The following is a 25,944-nucleotide window of genomic DNA, read 5'->3' as shown; positions in this document are numbered from 1 at the left end:
CATTACTGTAAAAACAAACTGTTTTTTTTTTCAGTAGTTTTTAAATAGTTACATATCTAAAGAGCAATGGCACAAGTAAATTTGCCAAATCTGTCCATGATATCCAGACTAGATGGAACAAACTATGTTTCATGGTCAATGAAATGTAGTTTACTTCTACGAAGAGAAGGTTTGTGGGACATAATAACAAACCCACCAGATGTGACTAACTTAGATCCTGATGTTGAAGAGGATGACAAAAAGATACAAGACTATAAACGAAAGAATGAGCAGGCTTTATGCATCATAGGACTGACTCTCTCTGACCAGCTACTTATCCATATCCGTGGAGAGGAAAATGCTGCAAACTGCTGGGAGAACCTCAGGAAGATATATGTTCGGGACAGTGTAGGAGCTCATATATATCTTACACGCAAACTATTTCGAACACATCTTCAGAAGAATGGAGACATGTTAACTCATTTAAATTGTATGAAGAGCATTTTTCAGGAATTACAAGAAAAAGAGCTTATATTTAATGAGTTGCAACAAGTATACATCATACTGTCTTCATTAGATCAAAGCTATGATGATTATGTGACTGCTTTAGAAGTATTGCCAAAAGATAGTTTATCATTAACCGAGATTACCGGCAGGCTATTAGAAGAAGCCAGAAGAAGGTGTGAACATGACCAGCTGAGAGAAGATAAACCTAATAAAGAAGAGAAATTATCTTCAAAGCTTGAAAGAAACCAACTAATTAAATTAAAGCACCCAGAAGAAGAGAATTTATCTTCGACGGCATACACAATTAAAAAGTGTTTTAATTGTGGAGGCAGAGGACATTTGGCAAGATTCTGCAGAAAAGAAAAAAACCAGAATGTAAAAAAGCCAAAGAAATCTTTTGAACTAGCCACGTTTAGCAACTGTGATGTGAAGAATGATTTATGGGTGGTGGACAGTGGTGCATCCCACTGCATCACGAGAGATAAGACAAAATTTATAAAACTGTCTACAAGCTCTCAACATATATCACTTGCTAATGGCTGGAACCTCAAGGCCAAGGGAGAAGGTATTGCATACTGTCCATGCTTAAACCAGGATATAAAAATGTTGTATGTACCACAGTTAAAGGTGAACTTGCTTTCTGTAAGGGTATTAGACAAACTAGGTTATGTAATTACATTTAAGGATAATAATTGCATAATTGAAAAAGATAACAAAAGGGTAACTGCAGCTTTAAATGGAACATTGTATGTATTACATGATAGTAAGAAAGGGGAGGCACAGACTGTATTTAACAAAATAAAGCCTCATAATGAATGTATCCATTTATTGCATAGGCGTTTGGGGCATGTAAATTTTAAAATGCTAAAACGTACAGTAGAGTTATCTGATGGAATAAGGTTAAAACCTTGTGATAAATATTTGCGTTGTAATGTCTGCTGTGAAGATAAGAGTAAAATATTGCCTGCAAATAGGCTAAATGTTTTCAAAACTAAAGAACCTTTAGAAGTAGTATTTGCAGACATTATAGGTCCAAAGAAACCCAGTATGGGGGGTGCTCGATATATACTGAGCATTATGGACCATTATTCTAGATATGGGTTTTGCTACCTAATGAAAAGCAAAACTGAAACATATCAACATTTCTTCAACTGGTTAAAGTTTGCAGAAAGAAAGACTAAACGGCAACTGATAACCCTGGTGACAGATAATGGTACGGAATTTGTTAACAGCAAATTCCAGAATAGATTAAAGGTAGCTGGAATAGAGCACAAGAAATCTGCACCATACAGACCACAACACAACGCATTTATTGAGAGAAGAGGCCAAACACTACAGGCAATGGTTAGAACAATGTTAACTGATTCTGGATTACCTGATTCTTTGTGGGGGGAGGCCACAACGTGTGCTAATAACATATTGAACAACGTTGTTAATACAACTACTGGTGAAATACCATTCACCATGTGGCATGGCAGGAAACCTGATCTGAGTTACCTGCACACATTTGGTGCACCAGCATGGGTGCATATCCCTACACAACTCAGGCGTAAAGGGCAACACAGAGCTAAACAATTATTCTTCGTTGGTTACCAAGCAAACCATAGGGCATATAGATTTTGGGAGAAAGGCACATCTAAGGTGTTATGTAGTGCCAATGCCCAATTTCTAGAGCACGTAGGATGGGATAAGTTAGAACAGGATAACAATAAAGAAGTAATTATTGAATCCTATAGAAATCCCATTAATTATCCCTGTAACTTTAAGAATAAAGTAAAGAGAGAAATACAGGCAGAGATAGAGCCCATAAAGGAAGAAATAGTACCAATAGCTGAGCAAGCTGAGGAACATGAACAGGTAGTAATTCAAAAAAGTCCTCATACAAGCCCTGCAATTCCCAGAAGAACTACACGAATATCTAGACCGCCTGATAGATACCAGGCTAACACAGTGTGCCAGATTAATAAAGTTCCATATACTGTAGATGAAATAAACATGTATCCTACTAAAGATAAGGAAAGTTGGTATGCAGCAATGAATAAGGAATTGAAATCCTTAAAGGATATGAAAGTATATGAAAATGCGAGATTACCTGTTGATATAAAACCCATTGGCTGTAAATGGATTTTTAAGATAAAAACTGAAAAAGATGGTAATATAATCCATAAGGCACGATTAGTAGCCCAAGGTTTTAGACAAAATGCCAATGACTATGATGAGGTATTTGCACCTAGCCTTAAAGCAGCAACATTAAGGGCAGCTTTAGTGTGGGCAGCAAGTAAGAAATATATAGTCAACCATTTAGATGTAGAAACTGCTTACTTGCACGCTCCACTAAGACATACTGTATACATGAAAAAACCTATTGGATTTAAAGGTGAAAATAATAATGATTATTGGTTGTTAAAAAAGAGCCTCTATGGTCTTAAACAATCAGGTTATGAATGGAACCGGTATATTGTAAAGGAACTAAACAATATAGGGTTTAAAGCTGGTTTAGCCGATCCATGTCTATTTAAAAGGGAGACAAATGGGAAAATATCATTATTACTATTATTCACAGATGATATTGCTTTGATTACAGAAACTAATGATGAAGCCAATAAAATAATAGCATCATTATCTAAGAAAATAAAAATCAAGCAATTAGGGGAGATAAAGAAATATCTAGGTGTGAATATACTGAAAACACAGAAAGGTTTTAAGATATCTCAGGAGGATAAGATATCTAAATTGCTAATAGATTATAAGATGGAACTTTGTAAGACTGCAAAGACTCCAATGAGTCAGGATATTTGCAAAATGGATACTCAAAGTCCCAAGTTTGATAAGGTAATATATCAATCTTTGATTGGTAGCTTATCATACATTAGCAATTGGTCAAGGCCAGATATTGCTTATGGTGTTAATCAACTGGCACGACATAATAATGATCCACTTCAATGTCATTGGAAAGCATTAAAGAGAATTTTAAGGTATCTTAAAGGAACATTACACCATGCACTGTATCTAGAACCAAAAGGTGATCTAATACTGAGTGCTTATGCAGATGCTAGTTTTGCATCAGAAAGAGACACAAGAAAGTCGACTTCAGGAACAGCCATAATGCTGGGTAAGACATTAATAGGTTGGAAGTCAATAAGACAACAGCATATAAGTTTGTCTACTATGGAAGCAGAATTCTCCTGTTTGTCGTTATTATGTACTGAATTAATCATGTATAAGCAGATGATGAATGACATGGGATTAACTGTAAATTATCCTATAATTGTACATGAAGATAATCAGGCAGCAATTCAAATGGCCACAAATATTGCAGTAAAAACTAGGAGCAAGCATACAGATTTAAGGTACTTAAACGTTAGACAATCTGTAAAGAGTAAAATGATACAGCTGGAGTACTGCATGTCGGAGGACAATATAGCTGATAACTTTACTAAAGCCCAAGGTGCCATTAAGCACCAAGAGAGTTGTGTAAAGTATGGTTTTAGATTGTAAGGGTATTATATATTTATATCACCCAAAAGGGGAGAATGTTGGGTATAACATAGATACACCAACTAAGTTTGGGTGAATAAATATATAAAACCAAGGTTTGGGTGTTTGTAACTTGTAGCTTTAAGCACCAAACTGCATGTAATTAACTAATTAAGGGTGCGGTTACAAACGGCAATAAAAGGCAGTAAGAGAAACGTAACCTCTCTCTGCTTGTTTTATCTGCTTGCTACTGTTTGTTTGCTACTGTTTGCTACAACTGTTTGAATACCTGAACGAAAGGACTATTTCATTGATGTGCTGATATCCTGTGAATACTCAGCGTTGTCTTCAAAAGGAAAGGTATCAGAGGAGAAGATATCTTTACAAGCAGATAAGGATATAGAACTGACTAGTAAATGGACTAAGTTACTGAATGGATATATTTGTGAATGACATATGGACTGATTGACAATGTTTAAACTCTAATTGGATTAAACAACTATTTAAACTACAAAACAGTGTTTGTCATCAGTGTGTGTAAACTCTAGGGCCCTTCCTCTCTCATTTGGCTGCCTGGCTTGACTGCTGCTGCACATTCTGTTTGGGGGGTTTGCCCCCAATCACTAACAGACAAGACTGTTTAAAAGATGAATTAAAAACCAATTCAATGCACTTTGCTTAAGTAAGTGATATATGGCTTTATTATCTAAATAAAATTTGTTTACAGATACTTGATTAAATATGCATTTAGTATTTCTATTGCACAAAAAAGTGTTTTCCTTTTGAAAGCTGTTATTAGGATTGCAAAATCTTGTAATATTTCTATGGGCATTCATGGGAATGGCAAGGACAAAATCCATGGTGCAATATTACAAAGCATATTCCACCAGTTTTGTATAATGTATTGTATAGAGCTTGCATTGCAATATCATAATCTTGCTGCCAAAATCTCAACATTCTATGGATGCCTCTGAATATTTTGCAGGAATAGCAGAAAAGTTTATACTATGGTAAAATAATAACACCCCCCCCCCCAAAGTATTCTGAGAGGTGACATTGTAAACCTTCATATAACAACAAGTAATTTACTGTCTGGATGCAATAAAGAAAGGGAAAAAATAGTGCAGTCAGATGTTTTTAAGAAGGACAATTGCAATACAATAATAAATGGTGGAGGCTTTTATGATTCTTTTACTGTACTATGGACAATTTACAGCAAGTAGGAACTAATGTGCAAAAGTGTCACTTTCTTCAGCCTCTTTCTCAGGGCTATTCGCTAACAACCACCTGTACTGTTGCTAAGCTACCACTTCTCCCTCTTTCTCCTCCTCTTCCCCTTTAATTTCTCATAGAAAGATGGGGGAGAAGAGGGAATTTGCTGTGTTATTGAAGAGTATGCTGGGGTGTCTTGCCTTCTTGGATTTTGTCAACTGATCCACTGTGTAGTCATTAAGTGATGCACCTCCCTCAGGGCCTTCTCCCTCTGGGTCTTCTGCCCATCCCTTTCTCTGGAGACTCCAAGGGTCCATTTACAGCCACTTATCCTTCTCTTCCCCTTTGCCTTGGGTCTAGTTCATCCTTCTGTCTGGGATTTTGCTTCTCTTCTGCCATCAACTTCTTCATCATCTTCTTCCTCCTGGAGCCAGGAATTGCAACTGTACAATTTCTCCTGCATACAATATTTCCTTCCGACCAAAGTCTAATGTAGTCTCTCCAGCAGCACTTGCTAAAACATGGCAACTTAGTCTCTCTCTCTCTCTCTCCCCCCCCTCTCCCTCTCTCCCTCTCTCTCTCACACACACACTCTTCTTCACAGGTCAGACCAGCAGCTGATCCCCTAGCTATTATTATAGTGGGTTTCAGCCTGGGCTTTAGTCCTCAACACTTATATACAAGGCTTGATTAGTGCTATATATAGCTTCCCCACTGACTAGCATCCAATTAAGCTCATCAACTGCACTCCAAGTTTATGTATAAGTTGCTTCTCCCACTTTTTCCTCTCACTTGCTGACTCGTGTCAGTACCACAATAGCCATGCCAGGCCACTAAATCCGTATGCCACACATGTGTAGGTACATACAAAATAGGACAGAGGGAAAAAAAAAAAAAACCCTGACACAAATGTGACAACCTACAGGGAAGTGAAATACCAGTCTTCAGAGATCAGATTAACAGGCCTGAAAGTCTAAATGCATGAGTGGTGACTATTTCATAGGGTTATAAGTGGAATCAATAGAAAATGGAAGGTACAGAAGTAACGAACACCATGACTGGAGAGAATGAAATATACAATCATGCTATTGTCTACCTAATGCGAGTTTACTGAAATATCTGTGAAACTAAAAACAAATAACATATGCTGATTGACATGAAAACACCAGTTACTACTAAAGCACTATTATTATTTAATTATGCATTCAGTCTCATACTCTTATTAACAACTAATTTGCTGTGTGAGAGCTTCCAAAATCTACCAAACTCTTAAGTTCAGTAAGCTGATATATTTCTGTGCCTAACGATAGGACATTATAATTGTTACTGTTTCTCAGATTTGGAGGCCACCAACTCCTGAGGTTTCTGGATAGCTTACAAAGGTGGAAGAATTTATAATATAATAAAAGGAAAACATGAACATCAGATAGAAATATATTAACAGCAGCTGAAAAAATCCTAGAATTCCATAGAAACCTTAGGCCCAGGCTAGGAACTGAACCTTCAGAGATTTACAGAACCAGTGGTGGGATTTTTTTTTAACCATTGGTTCTGTGGGCGTGGCTTGGTGGGCGTGGCAGGGGAAGGATACTGTAAAATCTTCAGTCAGAGGTGGTATTTGCCAGTTCTCCGAACTACTTAAAATTTCCATTAGTGGTTTTCCAGAACTGGTCAGAACCTACTGAATACCAGCTCTGTTACAGAACGTGTGAAGAGGTAGAAGGTGCACTTCCTCAGATCTACAAAGTAACTGTTTAACTGAAGGAATCCAGAGTATATCCACTCTGCCCAATGTACAGATAGGCATAAACTATTGGAGACAGGAACCCCTTCAAATAACCAGTCCTATACTGTGAAGCAACCAGCACTTTTACTTGTACTCATAAATTAACAATGCAGTGTAACTTGTTACAGTTACAGAGCTCTTCTGAGGCAAGGGTTACCTTTTCAGTAAAAGTCTGATAACTTCACCTTTTAGGTAAACAGAACATATCTCAGTCTTTAGAAGGCATCATTCCTTCATCTTGTCCACAGCTGGACAAAATCAAGGAAGCAAGAACTACAAAATTTCAATAAGTGATTTCTAATACTTGCCTGAGATGAATACAGAATCTTGGAAATAATAAGAGGAATTTTCATCCCCCTTTATAGTGAGTTAATTAAGTTACAATTTCTTAAATGATTTGAAATGCTTCTTCCTAGATTTCTTTCAGTCTGAGATAAGTTGCTGTTTATGAGATAAGTTGTCAATTGATCAATCTATTGTTTTCTGATTTTTTATGACTGCCCTCTCTTCAATTTCTTTCCCAGCCGTCTACCCTCTATTCACCCTCCTTAATCATGTCTTAACCCAGAGAGGCAAGGATTGAGCAAGCAAAAGTTGACCCTCTGCTCTCCACATATGTTATCCATGTGCTTAAGAATTACAAACTGAAAATAATCTGCATGAACAGGACACACAGTTCATAAGAGTTCCTCCCTATAACTTACTGTAATACTGGAGTCCAAAAGCAACTAAATTAAAATTCCATTCAACAGCTATAAGAAAATGACTAAGAAAATCCAGGTCTGTCTGTCTATCTGTCTGTCTGTCTTTAGGGTTCCTCTCTTACACTATAACAATAATGACTAATACAGTCTGTTTGGTAATATACTGGATATATGGAGTATAGGAAAAAGAATTCTCTTTTCATGCCTTCCAATGCAGGTTTTCACAAAGGCAGATATTTAAATGGTTATATGGTACAAAGGCCTTGCCTTTAAGATCACTTTAAATTGGGCTCAGAAACATCAACAGTACTGGTGCTGTTAGAGAATTGCATTATTTGACTGCTTTATAACTACTAACTGTGATGTCCCAGAGTATATCAGAAATATAACAAAATCCAAAACGTAACTAAAAATTCTTAATGCCTTCAACTTGGCTTCACTGTTCAATTGTTCACAGTGGAGTAAACTATTTTCAAAATAACATTTCAAAGGCAAGAAACACAGTTCACATTCAAAGAGCTGATAACAAAGCAAAAACCAAAAACAAACCGCATTGAATAAAGTTCCTCGACAGACCAGGATAGATAATTGCCAACTTCAGGAAAATAACCAGGGACAGTCCATTGGAAGAATGCCAATCAAGATAAACCTTTACAAATAAAACACTAATTTGTTTCCAGCATCTGTTAGCAGGCAGGTCCAAACTCTTATACAAATGTCACACCTGCAACCCATGAAGAGGATCATGGTCCTCTCCTCCTGAATAGACCACATTTTACCCTGATCCTCTCCTCCCTGCATGACCTCGGATGGATAGGGGGTGGGCCTGGATCCTCCTCTGACTGCCCAGCCAGCCTCTGCCCTTCCCCAGCCTCCTCCACCACCTCTGGAGCCACACTTTCACTCCCTGTTGGGCTATTCCTCCTCTTCCTCAGAGTCAGTCTCCACCAGGGGCATGACACTAACATTCTACTGAGAGCATTCTGAACCTTCCAATATAGATAGATAGATAGATAGATAGATAGATAGATAGATAGATAGATAGATAGATAGATAGATAGATAGATAGATGATAGATAGATGGACAGATAATGTTTGTGTTGGTAAAAAGAAATAAACAGCCTTGCATTCAGTTAATAATATGAGAAGAGGGAGAATAATATTTTTCATTTCCTCCTTTATATTGAGTTACATAATAAGCTGAGAATTCAATTTCTCTCCCCTCCATTTTAAATGTCAGTTTGAATGAAATCTATTAATATAATGGTATTATTATATTACAAGAAATGTTTAACCTATAGATTCTCCATTTACACTAGTGTGGTTAGAAAATACAAATCTGAATTCACTGTACAAGATCAATATACCTAAATTCATTCAAAATAGTACCATTTGTTTTAACAGTGATTGCATAGTATGACATTGACTTGACACTATCAAGTACTGTTTTTATTAATTCAGACTTCAGGCAAACTATAAATATTGCATGCTTCATTTATATATTATTTAACAATAAAGATTTGTGCTGATCATTCTTTTGTAAAATAAATTTGATAGACTGATTGGTTTGGATTCTGAGTTGATCTTTAGTGTGCAGAATGATTCCCTTTTTCTCCCAGAAGAATTTTAGAGGAAGTAGTATTTGTGCTGCAATGGAGGAATTTTCTTCTTCCCCCATCCCCATACAACATCACCACCTCACTAGCTGCTCTGGGAGAGCTGTCAATGCTGTACAGCATACTTGGGGGAAAGGGAGTTAATAAAGATCACTTCCTACTCCCTCCATTTTTACTTGCAAAATAGGATCAAAATGTTGTCTTTGTTTAATAATTTATTTTCCATTTTCAGAATTTCACCAAACAGTACTTGCCATAACAGATATGTAACCCTAAGCAATTTATTTTAAGAAAGAAAATATAAATACAATAATAAGACACAGGTAATCAAAAATTACAGTTTCAGCACAAAGTGGTAATATTTTCACTTCAACCAATTAATGAGAAAAGCATATTTTAAATGGCCGTATCAGCTGTATTGTATAATTTGCTTTTTTGCTTCGTCATGAATTTGATGTAAGACACTTTCTCATCCTGCAGGTGATAATAGGACAGGAGTACTGGACATTAAAGACCAGCTGCCATCATGTTCTTATTAGCTAGACATTTGTTATCAATGAAATGCTGCGCAACTATTGTTCCAAGGCTGTTGCTGTAAAACCATAGTGCATTGTAGTTTGTTGGAGGTTAGTAGCACTTGTTAATTTGATCAAGGCTGAAGTTTACGGAGGATAAAGTAAACAATGCAAACTGCAGACACCATCAGTTTCCTATGGGCAGTGAAGTGTAGTTTGTTCCATTTACACTTCACAACAACATCTGATGGGCTTTGTCAGTGCTGCACAGAGTAATTAAACCTGAAATCAATAGCAGGCATTTGTCATGTTTACAGCCGCTCTTTCTGCTGGGTTAAACTCATCAGTTTAGTGCCGTTCTGTTTTACTGCAGAGACACGCTCCATTATTTCTTCAGGTACAGTTGAGATATTCAGTTACATGCCCAATAGTTTGAATACGACAGTAAGATTAAAAGGGGCAGGCAAATGGACAGTTTTGTAATTTATTCACTGATTTTTTAAAAAACAGTGTTGAATTTCCATTTCTTTCTGCCTTTTGTTTTATGAAATTCCTTTTTGCCCCAGGATAATAAATACCCATTTTCCAATAACTGAAAGGAAGGTAGTATTGAAATTAAAAGAAAGTTGATGTAGAATAAAACTGTCAGGGTAATATGAAACATACTCCTCATTTTTAAGCACAGAATCATAGCTTTATAATGTATAACAACATCTTTAATTTAAATATATTTGTCCATTTTTGTACACCGTTATGTATCTAAAAATATTCACCTTCATTTTATCTATCCACATTTTCCAAGTGCTGTAGATTAAGGGATCAGAGCATACTAAATGCCAGAGAGTATTCTCTTCAATACTAATGTAGTTAATCTTGGAACCTAAGACATAAAAGAAACATTTAAGACACTAAATAGCACCAGGAAAACCCCTATATATTTTTAATCCAGTTCTCATTGTATTCAGTTGGACTTGCTTACATAAAGATAGATATAGGTTTAATATTTTACAACTGAAACAGCACTGATTTCTTAGGGCCTTTCACCATTGGTATCTTACCTCTGAACAACATATTCCTGGAGATCCATAAAGCTCCCAACCTGATGATGTTCCAAAAGTTATTGAAAGCTTGGCTTCATGCCCAGGTTTAGGATTAATCCCTTTTCAGTTTTTCTTGGGATGGTAGGTTGGTGGTTCCTTGTACCTCCTCAGTGGACATTTTTGACATTGTGTTTTCTGGGTATTTCAAGATTTCTCCTATTTTTTCTTTCTGTTTTAACTGTGTAAACTGCACAGCATTGTCTCAAGTTGAGCAGCCTCTAAATTCAGATAAATAACTATAATACAAGTGTATCCTGACAAAATCCCTTTTCCACTGCTTGCCATGATACTGCCTTCATCTCATCCTCATGTTTCTGACATTGTCCAAAGGCTGCTTCATGGGATATAAAGTCTGTTAGGCTTTATCTTCCATTACTTTGGAAGGAACTCAGGTGACTACAGTGACTTGAATCAGAGGCAATAAAAGCACAATAAGGGTTTGCACCAAATTTCATGCCAGCATAGTTTTCTACCAAGTCCAGGATGCATGGAGAGACACTCAAGAAAAGGAGTTGCAGCAGCTTATAAAAGCTTCACACCAGTAGCTATGCCAAGGCAACTTCAAAAGTGAACATTTTCTGCTTTGGCATATTTAAATACATGGGATGACAGTGCTAGCCTAAAAAGAGGTAATGGATATGCTCGTCACTTTAAGAGGCTATTCTTACCTAACCACTTTAGGCAGCTACCAACCCATCATCAAACTTCTCTTTTTATGTAAAATTGTTAAAAAGATTGTAGAGCAGTGGACAGAGAAGCAAGTTGTCCACATTCCTTCATTCAGGGCTCATATGCAGATGTGGAATGAAAATCTTATTGCTCACTTTTGTGGGTGACTTAGTGGGACTTAAAATGAGGGAGTACACCCCTTCTACACTTACTTGATTTCTTAGAAGCATTTGATATTATTAATCATGGTGTTCATTGGGCCAATCTGCAAGGTCAGATTTGAAGCTTTGTCATTATTCTTCTGTGGTTTGACTCCTTTCTGAATGGGTAGAATTCCAGACAATTTTGACATTAAGATTGATCTGACTATGTGATACTTATGCTCTGATTTACTTTTAAATAAGGTCATTGGGAATCCTTGGAAAAAGTAGCATACAAATTTGGGCACTTGGCAACTGGCTCACAATTATGACAGTCCCAGCATCCTGCAATCATGTGATGACCATTTATTCACTGCTGGTTTCTGACAAGCAAAATGGGCAGGAGGTTGCAACTCAGGTTGATATGTTGATGGTTACTTTGACCATGTGGGTTTGCCTAACAATGGTAACTAGAAATATTGCAACTGCTGTCATCAATCAGTAAGATCACTTGACATCATGCTTTATGACCATGTCACTTAGTAACAAAGTTGCTGGTCCCAATTAGTGCAGCTGTAGTTTGGATTCTAAAAATAATTTTGAAAAGTTCATGTCACAATAAACTGAATGTTTGAACTCTCTCACACTTGATCAATCTTAATAATAGAAAAACTCCTAAAGTATCAGTTTTTCCAGAATTTGGACATATTTGCTGTCGATAAATGTAATTTTCAGAAGTATCCACTTTTAGAGAAAATGTTCTTTGTAAATTTCACACCTCAATGCGATTGCAGAAGTATTGGAAAATTCTCTGTGGAAGACCTTTATGTCACTTCTGAATGTTTCTGATTTTAAAGTCTTTTATCAGATTCTTCTGATATGGCAACTGTATTTCTTTCTAGAAGAAAAGCACTTTTAAAACTGATATGTACAGGCTCCCAAGAATTCATTTTCATAAAAAGCCTTTGGCATATGAACTGGCCACGCCTCTCTTAGCACTGCAATTCTGTATTCTGCCAAAGCAAGTGAAAAACATGCCAATATAATTTTGGGAACAGAGGAGGCATGAAGTTCCTTGTTTTTATTTATTTTTGCAACAAGTGAATTAATGAGTTAATGATGAAAAGGCTATCCTTCATATGACTCTGCTATATTCTGAACACTTTTTTCAATAGAGAAAATGAGTTGATCTTTTGAATCTTCCTTACATTCCATAATTTTTATTTTTTTAAAATAAAAAATAAGTATAATGTAAATGTTAAGGACTTCAAGAATCCTGAGTTTCTAAATGAAATTAAATTATATTTACATCACTAAATAAATTTAAAATTGATGATTAAAAATATTAGCTTAGGCTTTGCAGAAAATCTAATGTTGATGGTTTTTTTTAAAAAAAAGGGTTAATAAAAGCAGATTATCTTCTTTGCTATATCAAGTATAATTGAGCCAAATAAGATTGCTGTAGGTATTTCTAGACGTGTTTTAATCTTACAAATGCTCTGCCTTATTCACAGAATTTTACATCACCTTCTATTTGTAACCCTCCTGTGTTTACCCTCTGCTTCATCCATCTGTTTTCTTACCACAAAAATCCCTTAAGAAAGGAAGGCAGAATAAGTGTACAATGTCCTTAATTTATTAGACTACAGAGTCATCTATTTAAAAATGTACTAAAATAAAGGTAATCCCATTTGATTTTAGACATGCATAAGTTCAAGGAAAAGGTGCTAAAGGTATCAGAGCAGCCAAAATAAAATAGATAACCACTGGATAGTAGGAATGAGGGAGAAAGTTACTCATTTGGACGTTGATACACACATAACATATTGTCCCTTGACAAATTCATACACAATCCAGAAAACAATCCTGTTTTGAACTTTGCTTTTCTATTATGTAAGAATACTATTCTCCAAACATGTAAAAATGTAGACAAAAAAGTATGCAGTAATGGATAGCAATATCTGAAAGCATTATATAAAATCAGATTATGTTCAATATATATAGAAAGCAAAGCATGTCCAGAAAATGGTATATCAGGAAATATATAAATTAACACACAGGGTTTGTTATACATTTTACAATAATTTAGGAATAGACTGGAATGATATAAATTAAGGATTAGGCAAACTGAAAAACTGGGTGAAACAGAAATTGACAAATGTACCCATTCCCAGTAGGAAACAGGATGGGTAGATGAGAAGTTATTTTGTTTTCTAAAAAAGTACTAAGCCAAGTTTACGCTCTGTTACTTCTGTGTGACTATTCTTTATCTGTGCAGAGGTCTGCACAGATAGATAGATTGTTAATTTAATTGTAATGTTGTTAAGATGCAGGCACCATAATGTTGGAAATAGAGCGTTTCATAAGGAGAGACCTCCTACTAGGAACAACTTTGCTGACCATCCACTGTTTCACCTTATAGTTTCAGTGAGTCCAGAACACAAAATTGTCTTTGAGAATGCAGAATTTAATCAGCATGGGACTTTAAATAGTGAATATAACAGCAGAAGTACATAAGATACTAGTTTGTTGCAACATAAAATATTTCCCTTGTGTATTTCCGTCAAACTGCTTTAGACGCTTGTAATAAAGATGGTTCAGTGGAAATCTGTTACTCCTTATCACACGTAAAGAATGGGATTTTGTTTCCTCAAATGCATTGTATGAATTGAAAACTATAAATTTTTGATTCAGAATGTATAACAGAATAACACAGTTGGAAGAGACCTTGGAGGTCTTCTAGTCCAACTCTCTACTCAAGCAGGAAATCCTATATCATTTCAGACAAATGGTTTTCCAATCTTGTCTTAAAGATGTCCAGTATTAAAGCAAGTTGTTCCACTGATTAAGTTGGGGGCAAGTTGTTCCACTGATTAAGTGTTCTAACTGTCAGGAAATTTCTCCTTAGTTCTAGGTTGGTTCTCTCCTTAATTAGTTTCCATCCATTGCGTCTTGTCCTGCCTTCAGGTGCTTTGGAGAATAGGTTGACCCTCCTCTTTGTGGCAACCCCTTAGATATTGGAACCCTGCTATCATGTCACCAGTACTCCTTTTCATTAAACTAGGTACCACCTATTCTATACTTGTGCATTTGCCTAAATGTAAAATCTTACTTTTCTCTACATTGAATTTCATTTTGTTAGATAGGGCCCAATGTTCAAGTCTGTCAATATCCCTCTGTATCTGGAGTCTATTTTCTGGAGTATTAGCTATTCCTGCCAGCTTGATGTCATCTGCAAATTTGATGAGTTCCCCTTCCATCATCTTGTTTAAATTATTAAGATATTTAAGAATACTGGGTCTAAGACAAATCCTTGAAGTACCCCTCTGCATACTTCTCTCCATGTAAATGCAGTTCTATTAAGGACTACATATTGAGTGCAGTTGGTTAGCCAGTTACAAATCCATCTGGTGATGATGCTGACTTACCCACATTTTTCTATCTTATCAAGTAAAAGGTTGTGGTCATTTTTATCAAAAGCCTTACTGAAATCCAAGTAAATTATATCCACGGCATTTCACCCTAATTCAGTCACTTTGTCAAGCTTTGTCGTATGAGTTGTTTTTGACAAACCCGTGTTGGCTTCTGGTTATGGTGACTTTGTTTGCCTCTAGGTGTTCGCAGATTTGTTGCTTGATTATCTTTTCCAGAATCTTTCCAGGTGTTGATGGCAGGTTGATGGCAGGTTTGTGGTTTCCTGGATCCATTTTTCCCCCTTTTTTGAATTCATGCTTTAAGGACTGTGAATGTAAGAACCGGACAGAGATAAAAAGATGATTTTTTTATGTGTATAATGTGGAAATGCTATACGATATAAGTGATATTTTGGAAGTTTTTTCCTTCAACCTGCTATGGGTTTAATATTGTTGAGAGTTGTTTAAATAAGACCATAAAATTATCTGCATCGCTTTCCCTCTTTTTTTCCTCTACTTTTCAGTTTTTGCCATAGAGATAATGATGGTTACCTGGTTCTGAGGCATGCTTTCTGAGAATAAGATTTTTTTTTTTGTTGGCTAAGTAGTCATCAAGGCAGCAGAAGAGGTCACCACAACTATTTGGTCCACGACACCTCATCTGATGAAAGACCCCTAAAATTAAGACACTTGGTCTTGTTAATATTTTTGGGAAGTCACATCTGTTACTTTCTTGTGCAGCATTTGCTGCAGCAAAAATTTAAATGGCAGAAGACCTCTGAGTATCATCTTAGTGCCTAAGCCCCCTTCCCCTCTCCTACAAATCTTTCTTCAGATTAGGCTTTTGATCCCAGCTTGCAGAAGTGACATACAGGTGATCATAGCATCCTCAGGCAGTCAGAGAAATATAGCTAGTAGCAGCTGCCTAAGTATAAATTAGTGAAAGATGAAGGTTTAATCTATCACCGGTCTCAGTTTACTGTCTAAAAATTCTTCTTAGCGAAATAATGCAACTATCTTAAATTCAGCATTTCTTTGTCCTCGCAACTTAAATTTAAATAATGTAAAACACAAAAGGCTTAAATAAGTATTAATAGGTTAAAAGTTTCACCATTGTTCAAACTGAATAAATAAAATAAATCCAGAAACAATGCCCACCCTCATAAATCTAAATGTAGGTTATCTTACAAAATTCTAACCAAACGGGAGCATTCTACGATATTACTTCAGAAAGATTATCTTTATCCTGACAGAAATGAATTTATTTTGTGAACCAAATTTGAAAAAGGATACTTTGTTCTACCAATATAATCTGGAGTTCTAGTGCAATGATTCTACAAGAAGCATCTCTAGCCTAGACTTTTAAGAGGAGACAAACTTTTAGAGTAAGTTGAAAACCCTCCAGCTGAAGGTTTATAATATGAGAAATGTAAATCAGTATGAGAGAGAGAGAGAGAGAGAGAGAGGGAGAGCAAAAGTCCATGAAAAGCATTACATCTAAAAAACATTATCTTGGATAAAAGATTTTAAATTTTGTCAATTTTCAAGTATGAATGTGTTTGAGGGTGCGTGTATTTAAATCTTACCTGAAGGACCACTGGGTGTCAGCCATGTCCATTGTTACTGAGTTGTTCAGTCAAACAAAATAAGTTATCAGTGAAATAAAGAAAAATAAAAGAATAGGCTTGTTGAATCAGAAATTCTGATTAAAGGATTCTATGAGATTAACATTTTGAGATTCTAATTATTTTTTATGTTTTATATCATTTTATAAAATAAAATATAAAAGGAGCAATCCTTGGATATTTTTTAAATTTTAATTATTTATTTATTTTGATTTGTCAATCGCTTACAAGATAATAGGTATAAGTATATACACTGCTCAAAAAAATAAAGGGAACACAAAAATAAGACATCCTAGATCTGAATGAATGAAATATTTTTATTAAATACTTTGTTCATTACATAGTTGAATGTGCTGACAACAAAATCACACAAAAATTATCAATGGAAATCAAATTTAGCAACCATGGAGGTCTGGATTGGGGGGTAACACTCAAAATTAAAGTGGAAAAAAACACTACAGGCTGATCCAACTTTGATGTAATGTCCTTAAAACAAGTCAAAATGAGGCTCAGTAGTGTGTGTGGCCTCCATGTGCCTGTATGACCTCCCTACAACACCTGGGCATGCTCCTGATGAGGTGGCGGATGGTCTCCTGAGGGATCTCCTCCCACACCTGGACTAAAGCATCCCCCAAGTCCTGGACAGTCTGTGGTGCAGCATGGCGTTGTTGGATGGAGCGAGACACAATGTCCCAGATGTGCTCAATTGAATTAGGGTCTGGGGAACAGGTGGGCCAATCCATAGCATCAATGCCTTCATCTTGCAGGAACCGCTGACATATTCCAGCCACATGAGGTCTAGCATTGTCTTGCATTAGGAGGAACCCAGGGCCAACCGCACCAGCATATGGTCTCACAAGGGGTCTGAGGAGCTCATCTCGGTACCTAATGGCAGTCAGGCTACCTCTGGTGAGCACATGGAGGGCTGTGCAGCCCTCTTAAGAAATGTCACCCCACACCATTACTGACCCACTGCCAAACCGGTCATGCTGGAGGATGTTGCAGGTAGCAGAACGTTCTCCACAGCGTCTCCAGACCCTGTCACGTCTGTCACATGTGCTCAATGTGAATCTGCTTTCATCTGTGAAGAGCACAGGGTGCCAGTGGCAAATCTGCCAATCTTGGTGTTCTCTGGCAAATGCCAAATGTCCTGCATGGTGTTGGGCTGTAAGCACAACCCCCACCTGTGGACGTCAGGCCCTCATACCACCCTCATGGAGTCTGTTTCTAACCGTTTGAGCAGCCACATGCACATTTGTGGCCCACTGGAGGTCATTTTGCAGGGCTCTGGCAGTGCTCCTCCTGTCCCTCCTTGCACAAAGGTGGAGGTAGCGGTCCTGATGCTGGGTTGTTGCCCTCCTACGGCCTCCTCCACGTTTCCTGATGTACTGGCCTGTCTCCTGGTAGCGCCTCCATGCTCTGGACACTACGCTGACAGACACAGCAAACCTTCTTGCCACAGCTCGCACTGATGTGCCATCCTGGATGAGCTAAACTACCTGAGCCACTTGTGTGGGTTGTAGACTCCGTCTCATGCTACCACTAGAGTGAAAGCACCGCCAGCATTCAAAAGTGACCAAACCATCAGCCAGAAAGCATAGGAACGGAGAAGTGGTCTGTGGTCACCACCTGCAGAACCACTCCTTTATTGGGGATGTCTTGCTAACTGCCTAGGCTTTCCACCTGTTGTCTATTCCATTTGCACAACAGCATGTGAAATGGATTGCCAGTCAGGGTTGCTACCTAAGTGGACAGTTTGATTTCACAGAAGTGTGATTGACTTTGGAGTTACATTGTGTTATTTAAGTGTTCCCTTTATTTTTTTGAGCAGTGTATATAGCTATGAATACATGAAATGGGTATATATAAGAAAAATAAAAGAAACAATAGGACAGGGATGGTAGGCACATTGGTGTGCTTATGCATGCCCCCTACAGACCTCTTAGGAAAGGGGTGAGGTCAATAGTAGACAGTCTAAGGTTAAAGTTTTTAGGGTTTGGGGAAGAAACCACAGAGTCAGGTAGAGTATTCCAGACATTGACCAATCTGTTGTTGAAGTCGTATTTCCTGCAATCAAGTTTGGTGCGGTTAACCTTGAGTTTGTATCTATTGTGTGCTCTTGTGTTGTTATGGTTGAAGCTGAAGTATTCATTGACAGGTAAGTCATTGCAATGTATGATTTTATATACCATACTTAGATCAGACCGAAGATAGCTTAATTCAAGGTTTTCTAGGTCTAGAATTTCAAGTCTGGTGGCATAAGGTATTCTACAACAAGTAGAGGAGTGGAGAACACTTCTTGTGAAATATTTCTGGACTTTCTCAACTGTGCTAATATCAGATACGTAATGTGGGTTCCAGACTGATGAGCTGTATTTGAGTATTGATCTAGTAAATGTTTTGTATGCTCTAGTTAGTAGTGTGATATTACCAGAGAAAAAGCTACATAGGATTAGGTTAACAACAATTAATGCCTTTTTGGCTATGTAGCTACAGTGGGCTCTAGAACTTAGATCGTTAGAGATGAGTATTCCAAGGTCCTTTACAGATATTCCATAGATATTCCATAGACCTGGGCATTCTAGGAAACAGCTTAAACAAATAAGCCTTTCATCAGAATTGTTTTGTTAAAAAATGTATCATTTGTCACCATATTAGTTGAAATTTAAAAATAACATTCTAGAAAGCCTATATTTGTACAATTTTGTTGAATTGCTATTCTATGATTTTATTATAGTGTCCCTTAATCACAGTTCAAATGTTCAAGTAATGTTTAATTTGGTAGATCATAAATATATATTTCATATTTTAACACAGTTTTCTTTACAAAAGCAACAGGTTCTAATCTTTAAATGAAACAAATCAAACTTTACATATATAATCTTCATGTAACAAAAAACACTTCATGCAACTCATTTTATGATAATAAATCACACACCTATGTAAAAATAGCACAATTACATCCATTATAAACTCAATAGTCATCAATCCAAACATGTTCACACTGGTAATTTAGAAAATATTCATGATCTAAATCGCCAATATTTTTCTCAAAGCAGCTGCATGTATCATTCAAATGTAGTTTCCCTGACCTAAGTAACAGTCATCCAGAACATGAACACAAGAACAGCGGTCATCATAATCCAGTATTTTGTTTCTCTTAGTTATCAACTATATGCCCTTGGGGTGCTATCCCTGCTTTTGAAAGCATGCTACCTTCAACCTCAAGTTAATATGGCATTTCCAAGACTATTAGCTCTTGATAGGCTTGTCTTCCATTGATTTTATATCTGCCTGCCTGCCTGCCTGCCTGCCTGTCATATTTAAATGAGAGCATCATTATTATTTTTTTTATTTTTAAACCATCTCCCTGTAATGTATTCCACAATTAATTATGTTCTTTATGAATAAATAAAGGTAAGGCTACACTTGGAATACTGCATTCCATTTTGGTCACCATGATGTAAAAAAGTTGTTGAGACTCTAGAAAGAGTGCAGAGAAGAAGAGACTGGAGGCTAAAACATATGAAGAATGGTTACAGGAACTGGGTGTGTCTAGTCTAATGAAAAGAAGGACTAGGAGAGACACGATAGCAGTGTTCCAATATCTCAGTGGCTGCCACAAAGAAGAGGGAATCAAGCTATTCTCCAAAGTACCTGTGGGCAGGACAAGAAGCAAAGGGTGGAAACTAACCAAGGAGAGAAGCAACTTAGAATTAAGGAGAAATTTCCTGACAGTGAGAACAATTAATCAGTGGAACAACTGGCCTCCAGAAGTTGTGAATGCTCCAACACTGGAAGCTTTAAAAAAGATGTTGGATAACCATTTATCTGAAGTGGTGTAGGGTTTCCTGCCTAATCAGGGGATTGGACTAGAAGATCTCCAAGGTCCCTTCCAACTCTGTTATTCTATTCTATTCTATTCTATTCTATTCTATTCTATTCTATTCTATTCTATTCTATTCTAAATGTTTCCTTTATTTAAACCTTCCATCACTGGATGACCTTTTTCCTGATATTTGAGAGGGACCAAAACATTTGCTCCTCTGTTTTGATCATGGACATTGTTTTATATACTGTAACAGTACATTAATCTTTATTCTCAGCTAAAAGTTCCAAGTCTTCCTAGCCTCTTCTTATACAGAAATTGCTTGAGTCCTTTAGTTTAAACATTCCCCATATTATATTGTAAATATAAATAATTATAATACATATAAATATTATAAACAGAGTTGGTCCTTGATTTTGATTCTTTCTTTGTCAGCTTTTCATTTTCAAATTTTCTTTTTCCTTATGCCAAATGTCATAGCATTATTTCAAAAATTCTTATTAATTCCACAACACCTCCATCTTGTATCAGATCAATGTCACCATTTAGAATTAAATTAAAAAATGCTTTTTTTGTATTCTAAAACATATTCATTTAGATTATTTAGAGATTTTGTTTCTTTGTCATAGCCTAAACTTGAATGTACCTAGCCTATGTGAGTATAGCTGAAGTCCTACATTATTACAATAGCTTCTCCTTTGCACGCCTCCATGATTTCTTTCACCTTCTGCATTTTGATCAGGTGGGCAATAGCATATCCTTAAATCTAGTTTATATTAGATATTGCCATCCATAGTGATTCTGTGGAGGAATCCAGTGTTCCAATACTTTCTAGTACATTAGATTTTATATCCTATGTGATACAAAGAGCATCACTTCACTTTCCTCACTATACCCTTCCATGTCCTTCCTATAAAGTTTATCAAGAATGACTGTTTTCTACTTATTCTTTCTGATACACCATGTGTCTGTTATACTCATTATACCTGTTTTCTCATCTGTAGCCAAGCATTCTAATTCTCCCATCCTGGCATGGACACTGCTAACATTTGCAAGGAAGCATATAAATATTAGTGTTAACATTGGTTCCTCTTTGAAATAGGGCATCAGGTCCCTTTTCTGTTATTGCTGATATGAATCGTTCTCATAGGCTTTTTATTTTCAGTCTGACCTGATCTGGCTACCCATTAACTCACTATCAAACATTAATCCTATCTCTTATTGTATTTTCTAAAATATCTACACTGTTTTTCATCTTTTGACTTCCTTTCAAGAATCAGCTTGAAAGCATCTCTGGTACTTGCCTAATATCAAAAATCAGCAGCCTAATTCCAATTTGGTTTCTTTATCTTGTACACATTTGATTTGTCCTTAAAAGTTCCTCAGTGTCAAACTCATGTCATCACAGTGGCGTCATGTGACTATCGTGATGCATCTGGTCCATGAGCTGGGAGTTTGACAGCCCTGGCCTAATCAGTCTAATTTGACATCACTTTCTTATACACTGGCATTTCATCAGCACACAGAAAAAAGTTGAAAATTGTGTCACAATGCCACAATAGTTCCTCATTCTGACCTACCTTTGTCTCTCTCCATTCACCTACCTCAGATTCCACTGGTATTACCCACACATTAAGACTTCTAAGCTCTTTTTTCATATCCCTTCAGCATAACCATCTTGATTTCAAAGGAACATACTTGTTCCTGAGTGCTGGGAGCTCATTAGATCAGGTATATAACTACTGCTTCTACCTTCAGGTAAATAGCTATTGATCTGCTACTTCACACATTGGACAACACTCTCATCATTGTTGGCCAATTTTGAAACAGTGGTTTCTCTGAGTGAAACTGATAGCAGAAAGGAAAGGAGGTACTTAGATTAGGATTTTTTTTCCTCAGCAACTTCCCCACTATCACTTAATAATTGTCAAGTTTCTTATATCAGGAAAGAAATGTCATTTTTTTGTATGCATAATATTTGAACAACATAAATCTCGCCTCAAAAAATCCTCAGTCCCACAAAAAAAATTATAAAGGTCATTGAACACTTGTTTACCTTCTGTGAAGTGACTTTATATCTATTAAGTGATAAGAAACAACAACTGATTCACAGGAACACATTACAAATAAAATTTTCCTGATGGTTTCATAGCCTCATACAATATACATTCAAGACAAGTTCATAATCATAGTTTGCATATCTCTTCAAGAAACAATTACCAGACTAACTGAAGGATTACACTTTCTAAGAGGGTCTTGGAAGATATTTAATTTTCCAAAGAGTCCTGACTCTTCCCCACGTCTCTGGGATAGGGGAGGTCAGGGCAACATAAGAATGTGGGTTGCATCAAGAAGGTGCAGTTGTGGCATCTTTTTCTGTTTTTCAGTTTTACCACTGTTGTTTTTATGATTGTATGCATTTTAATTGGTTGTGAGAAGCCCAGAGTTGGTATTAAGATGCCTGTCTATAAAAATATTTTAAGTAAAAATAAATAAAATAAAATAAAACATTTTATTTGAGAGTCTAAATGTTGGCTTTTGACATTCTTGGTTACATTTAAGCTATAAATTCCTGTACTTAGTTTTACATTATGACCAATGTAATTAATGTTTCTGGGTTGTGCTTTTATTTCTTATGACTTGGGTCTTAATGTTATGAAATATATTTCATAAATCAGCAAGGATCACAAGTGTATGTAGGCTATATCAGCACTAATTACATGTACAAAACTCCATTCCTGAGGGTTTTTATTTGTAGTTTAGTTGTTTTTTTCACAGCCATTTTTCAGTAGAAGAATTATTTTGCATCCTGTTACTCATACCTTCCAACAAGGTTGTTGTTGTTATTGATTTTACATATTATTGATTAGAGGTATGAAGCAGTATATATTACACTTGTGTTTATAACATAGACATGATGTATAACTAATACAAGTAATATATGACTTTACTTATAAATATATATGTAGTAACTTTTAAAAATTGTTTGTAATGGCAAACTAGAATAACTCTCCTTAGATTTCCCTGGATGATGTACTGGATGAAAACCTACGCTTGGCACGCGAGTATCAGATGCTGCAGATATGCTATCTAAATGACAAAAATCAGCTTATGGATTTCTATGATCATAAAGAAAGAGCTGAAGCTGCATTACGGGATCAGCAACAGGTATGATAAAATGTTATTTTTAACATCTTGTTTTTTAATTATTATTACTACCAATTAATGTCAGAAAGTAAAACTGAAATACATATATCAAACAATATATTTCTCTCATGTTCTTTTGTCCTATTATTCATTTTATACTTTATAAATGAAAATATCATTTTTGTCAACCATGATAGTTTGCCTCAGTTTGGATCTTATTAATCTAAGGACAATGGAATTTTAAAAGGGAGTAGAGATTATTGCAGTTAGGTATTAAATTTGACCTACTATGAATTGGATCTTGGTGATTAGAAGGCAGAACTCTCATTTATTTGTTTGGTTGGTTTACTCAGGTTTATAGGCTGCTTCAATCATAAATGGACTCTTAAGTGGTGTATATTACCAATTATCATGAAAAGATTAAAATGATAAATGTAACAGAAAATAACACATACCCAGATGACATTTTATTGGCATAGGGACTTTCAAGGTACAACCTGATCTTATTGGGTGGACAAAGGAAAAGGGGGCCCTAAACAGCTCTTATGCCATATTGTACTTTAAAGATAACTAGTAACATCTTAAATTATATCCAGAAGCCAACTGGTAACCATTAGAACTCTCATAATAGTGACATCATCCAGGCATAATAAGACATGCCCATAAATATGCAAGTCATGAAAACTGGAGCTTCTGGGTTATCTTTTTAGTGAGGCGAGGGTACCAGTGTGATTGATTACATAGTAGTAAAATCCTTAAATTTGCTTCCAATGAAAGGATAGATGTGATCATTTCCCACTTTTTGATGTTGATATTTAGTATGCAGACAGGATGACAAGGCATGGAGGAGACTGCTTAGTCTCCTATGACTGCTTCGAATTCCCAAATTAAGTAGACTAGCAAGCCTGTGGGAACAGCCTCACAGCTTTTTAATATCTCCAAAGGATCCCATTTTAAATTATCTTTGAGGGTTATGAAGAATAATAGCTATTTATCAACAAATTACCAATTGTACTCAGAAACATCTAAAATCTAATATAGAATTCTTTATTGGCCAAATGTGACTGGGCACACCAGGAATTTGTCTTGGTGCAAATGCTCTCAGGATACATAAAAGAAAAGATACATTCTTCAAGAATCAAGAATCATAAGATACAACACTTAATAATAGTCATAGGGTACAGTAAGCAATCAAATCATACTAGGAAACGGTCAATATAAATTGTAAGGATACAAGTGACAAAGTTACAGTCAATACAATCACAAGTGGGAGGGGATGAGTGATATGGAGTGATGAGAAGATTAATAGTAATAGTAATGCAGACTTTGTAAATAGTTGGACAGTGTTGAGGGAATTATTTGTTTAGCAGAGGGATGGCGTTCGGATAAAAACTGTTCTTGTGTCTAGTTGTTGTATGCAGTGCTTTATAATGTCATTTTGAGGGTAGGAGTTGAAACAGTTTATGTCTGGAATGTGAGAGGGTCTGTAAATATTTTCACAACCCTATTTTTTACTTGTGCAGTATACAGGTCCTCAATAGAAGGCAGGTTGGTAGTAGTTGTTTTTTCTGCAGTCCTAATTAGTCTCTGAAGTCTGTGTCTGTCTTGTTGGGTTACAGAACCAAACCAGACGGTTACCAAGGTGCAGATGACAGACTCAATAATTCCTCTGTAGAACTGTATCATCAGCTCCTTGGGTAGTTTGAGCTTTCTGAGTTGGCAAAGAAAGAACATTCTTTGTTGTGCTTTTTTGATGATGTTTTTGATGTTAGGTGTCCATATTACTCCCAGTTAAAAACTCATTCCAAAATCCAAGCTTTGGCTTAATAAATAATGTGTTGTAACTAAGGCTAAATTAGCAATGTGTGTGGGCTCATCACCTTTCACAGCAACCTTCACTCCGAGGATGCTAATTTGGCCCCAGAAAAAAATAGTTAAGACTTTTCCAAAAGAGAAGAAATTGGTACAGCAAATTATAAGGTATAGTAAAAAATGAGAAAAGCGGGCCAAGATAGAAAAACTCTACTGCCTTCTGTGATGTTACTGCCAATTCAATCCCAAAACCCTAGTTCTGGGACAGGGACTTCTGATCTGAAAAATAAGTCTGACATTTTTGTGAGCTATTTAATATAAGAGCAAATAAATCAGACCTGTGAGTTATAATTTGACCTACTATACATATACATATGATAATAAAGTATCATAAAGTATCATAATAAAGTATC

General features: G+C 36.2%; 1 protein-coding gene across 2 annotated transcripts in view; it reads left to right on the top strand.

Moving 5' to 3' along the window:
* Positions 1-25,944, top strand: part of CCDC178 (coiled-coil domain containing 178) — a 133,572-nt gene that overhangs the window by 64,932 nt on the left and 42,696 nt on the right. For both annotated transcript variants that reach the window (XM_087931205.1, XM_087931206.1), the window contains one exon: positions 23,591-23,740. In XM_087931205.1, coding sequence (XP_087787331.1) covers positions 23,591-23,740 — 150 coding nt within the window. The remainder of the gene's footprint in view (positions 1-23,590; positions 23,741-25,944) is intronic.

Source organism: Pseudonaja textilis, chromosome 3, assembly GCF_049901715.1.
Source record: "Pseudonaja textilis isolate UNSWEBS1 chromosome 3, rPseTex1.2, whole genome shotgun sequence".
Lineage (NCBI taxonomy): Eukaryota > Metazoa > Chordata > Lepidosauria > Squamata > Elapidae > Pseudonaja > Pseudonaja textilis.
This window is presented reverse-complemented; position numbering and strand designations above follow the sequence as displayed.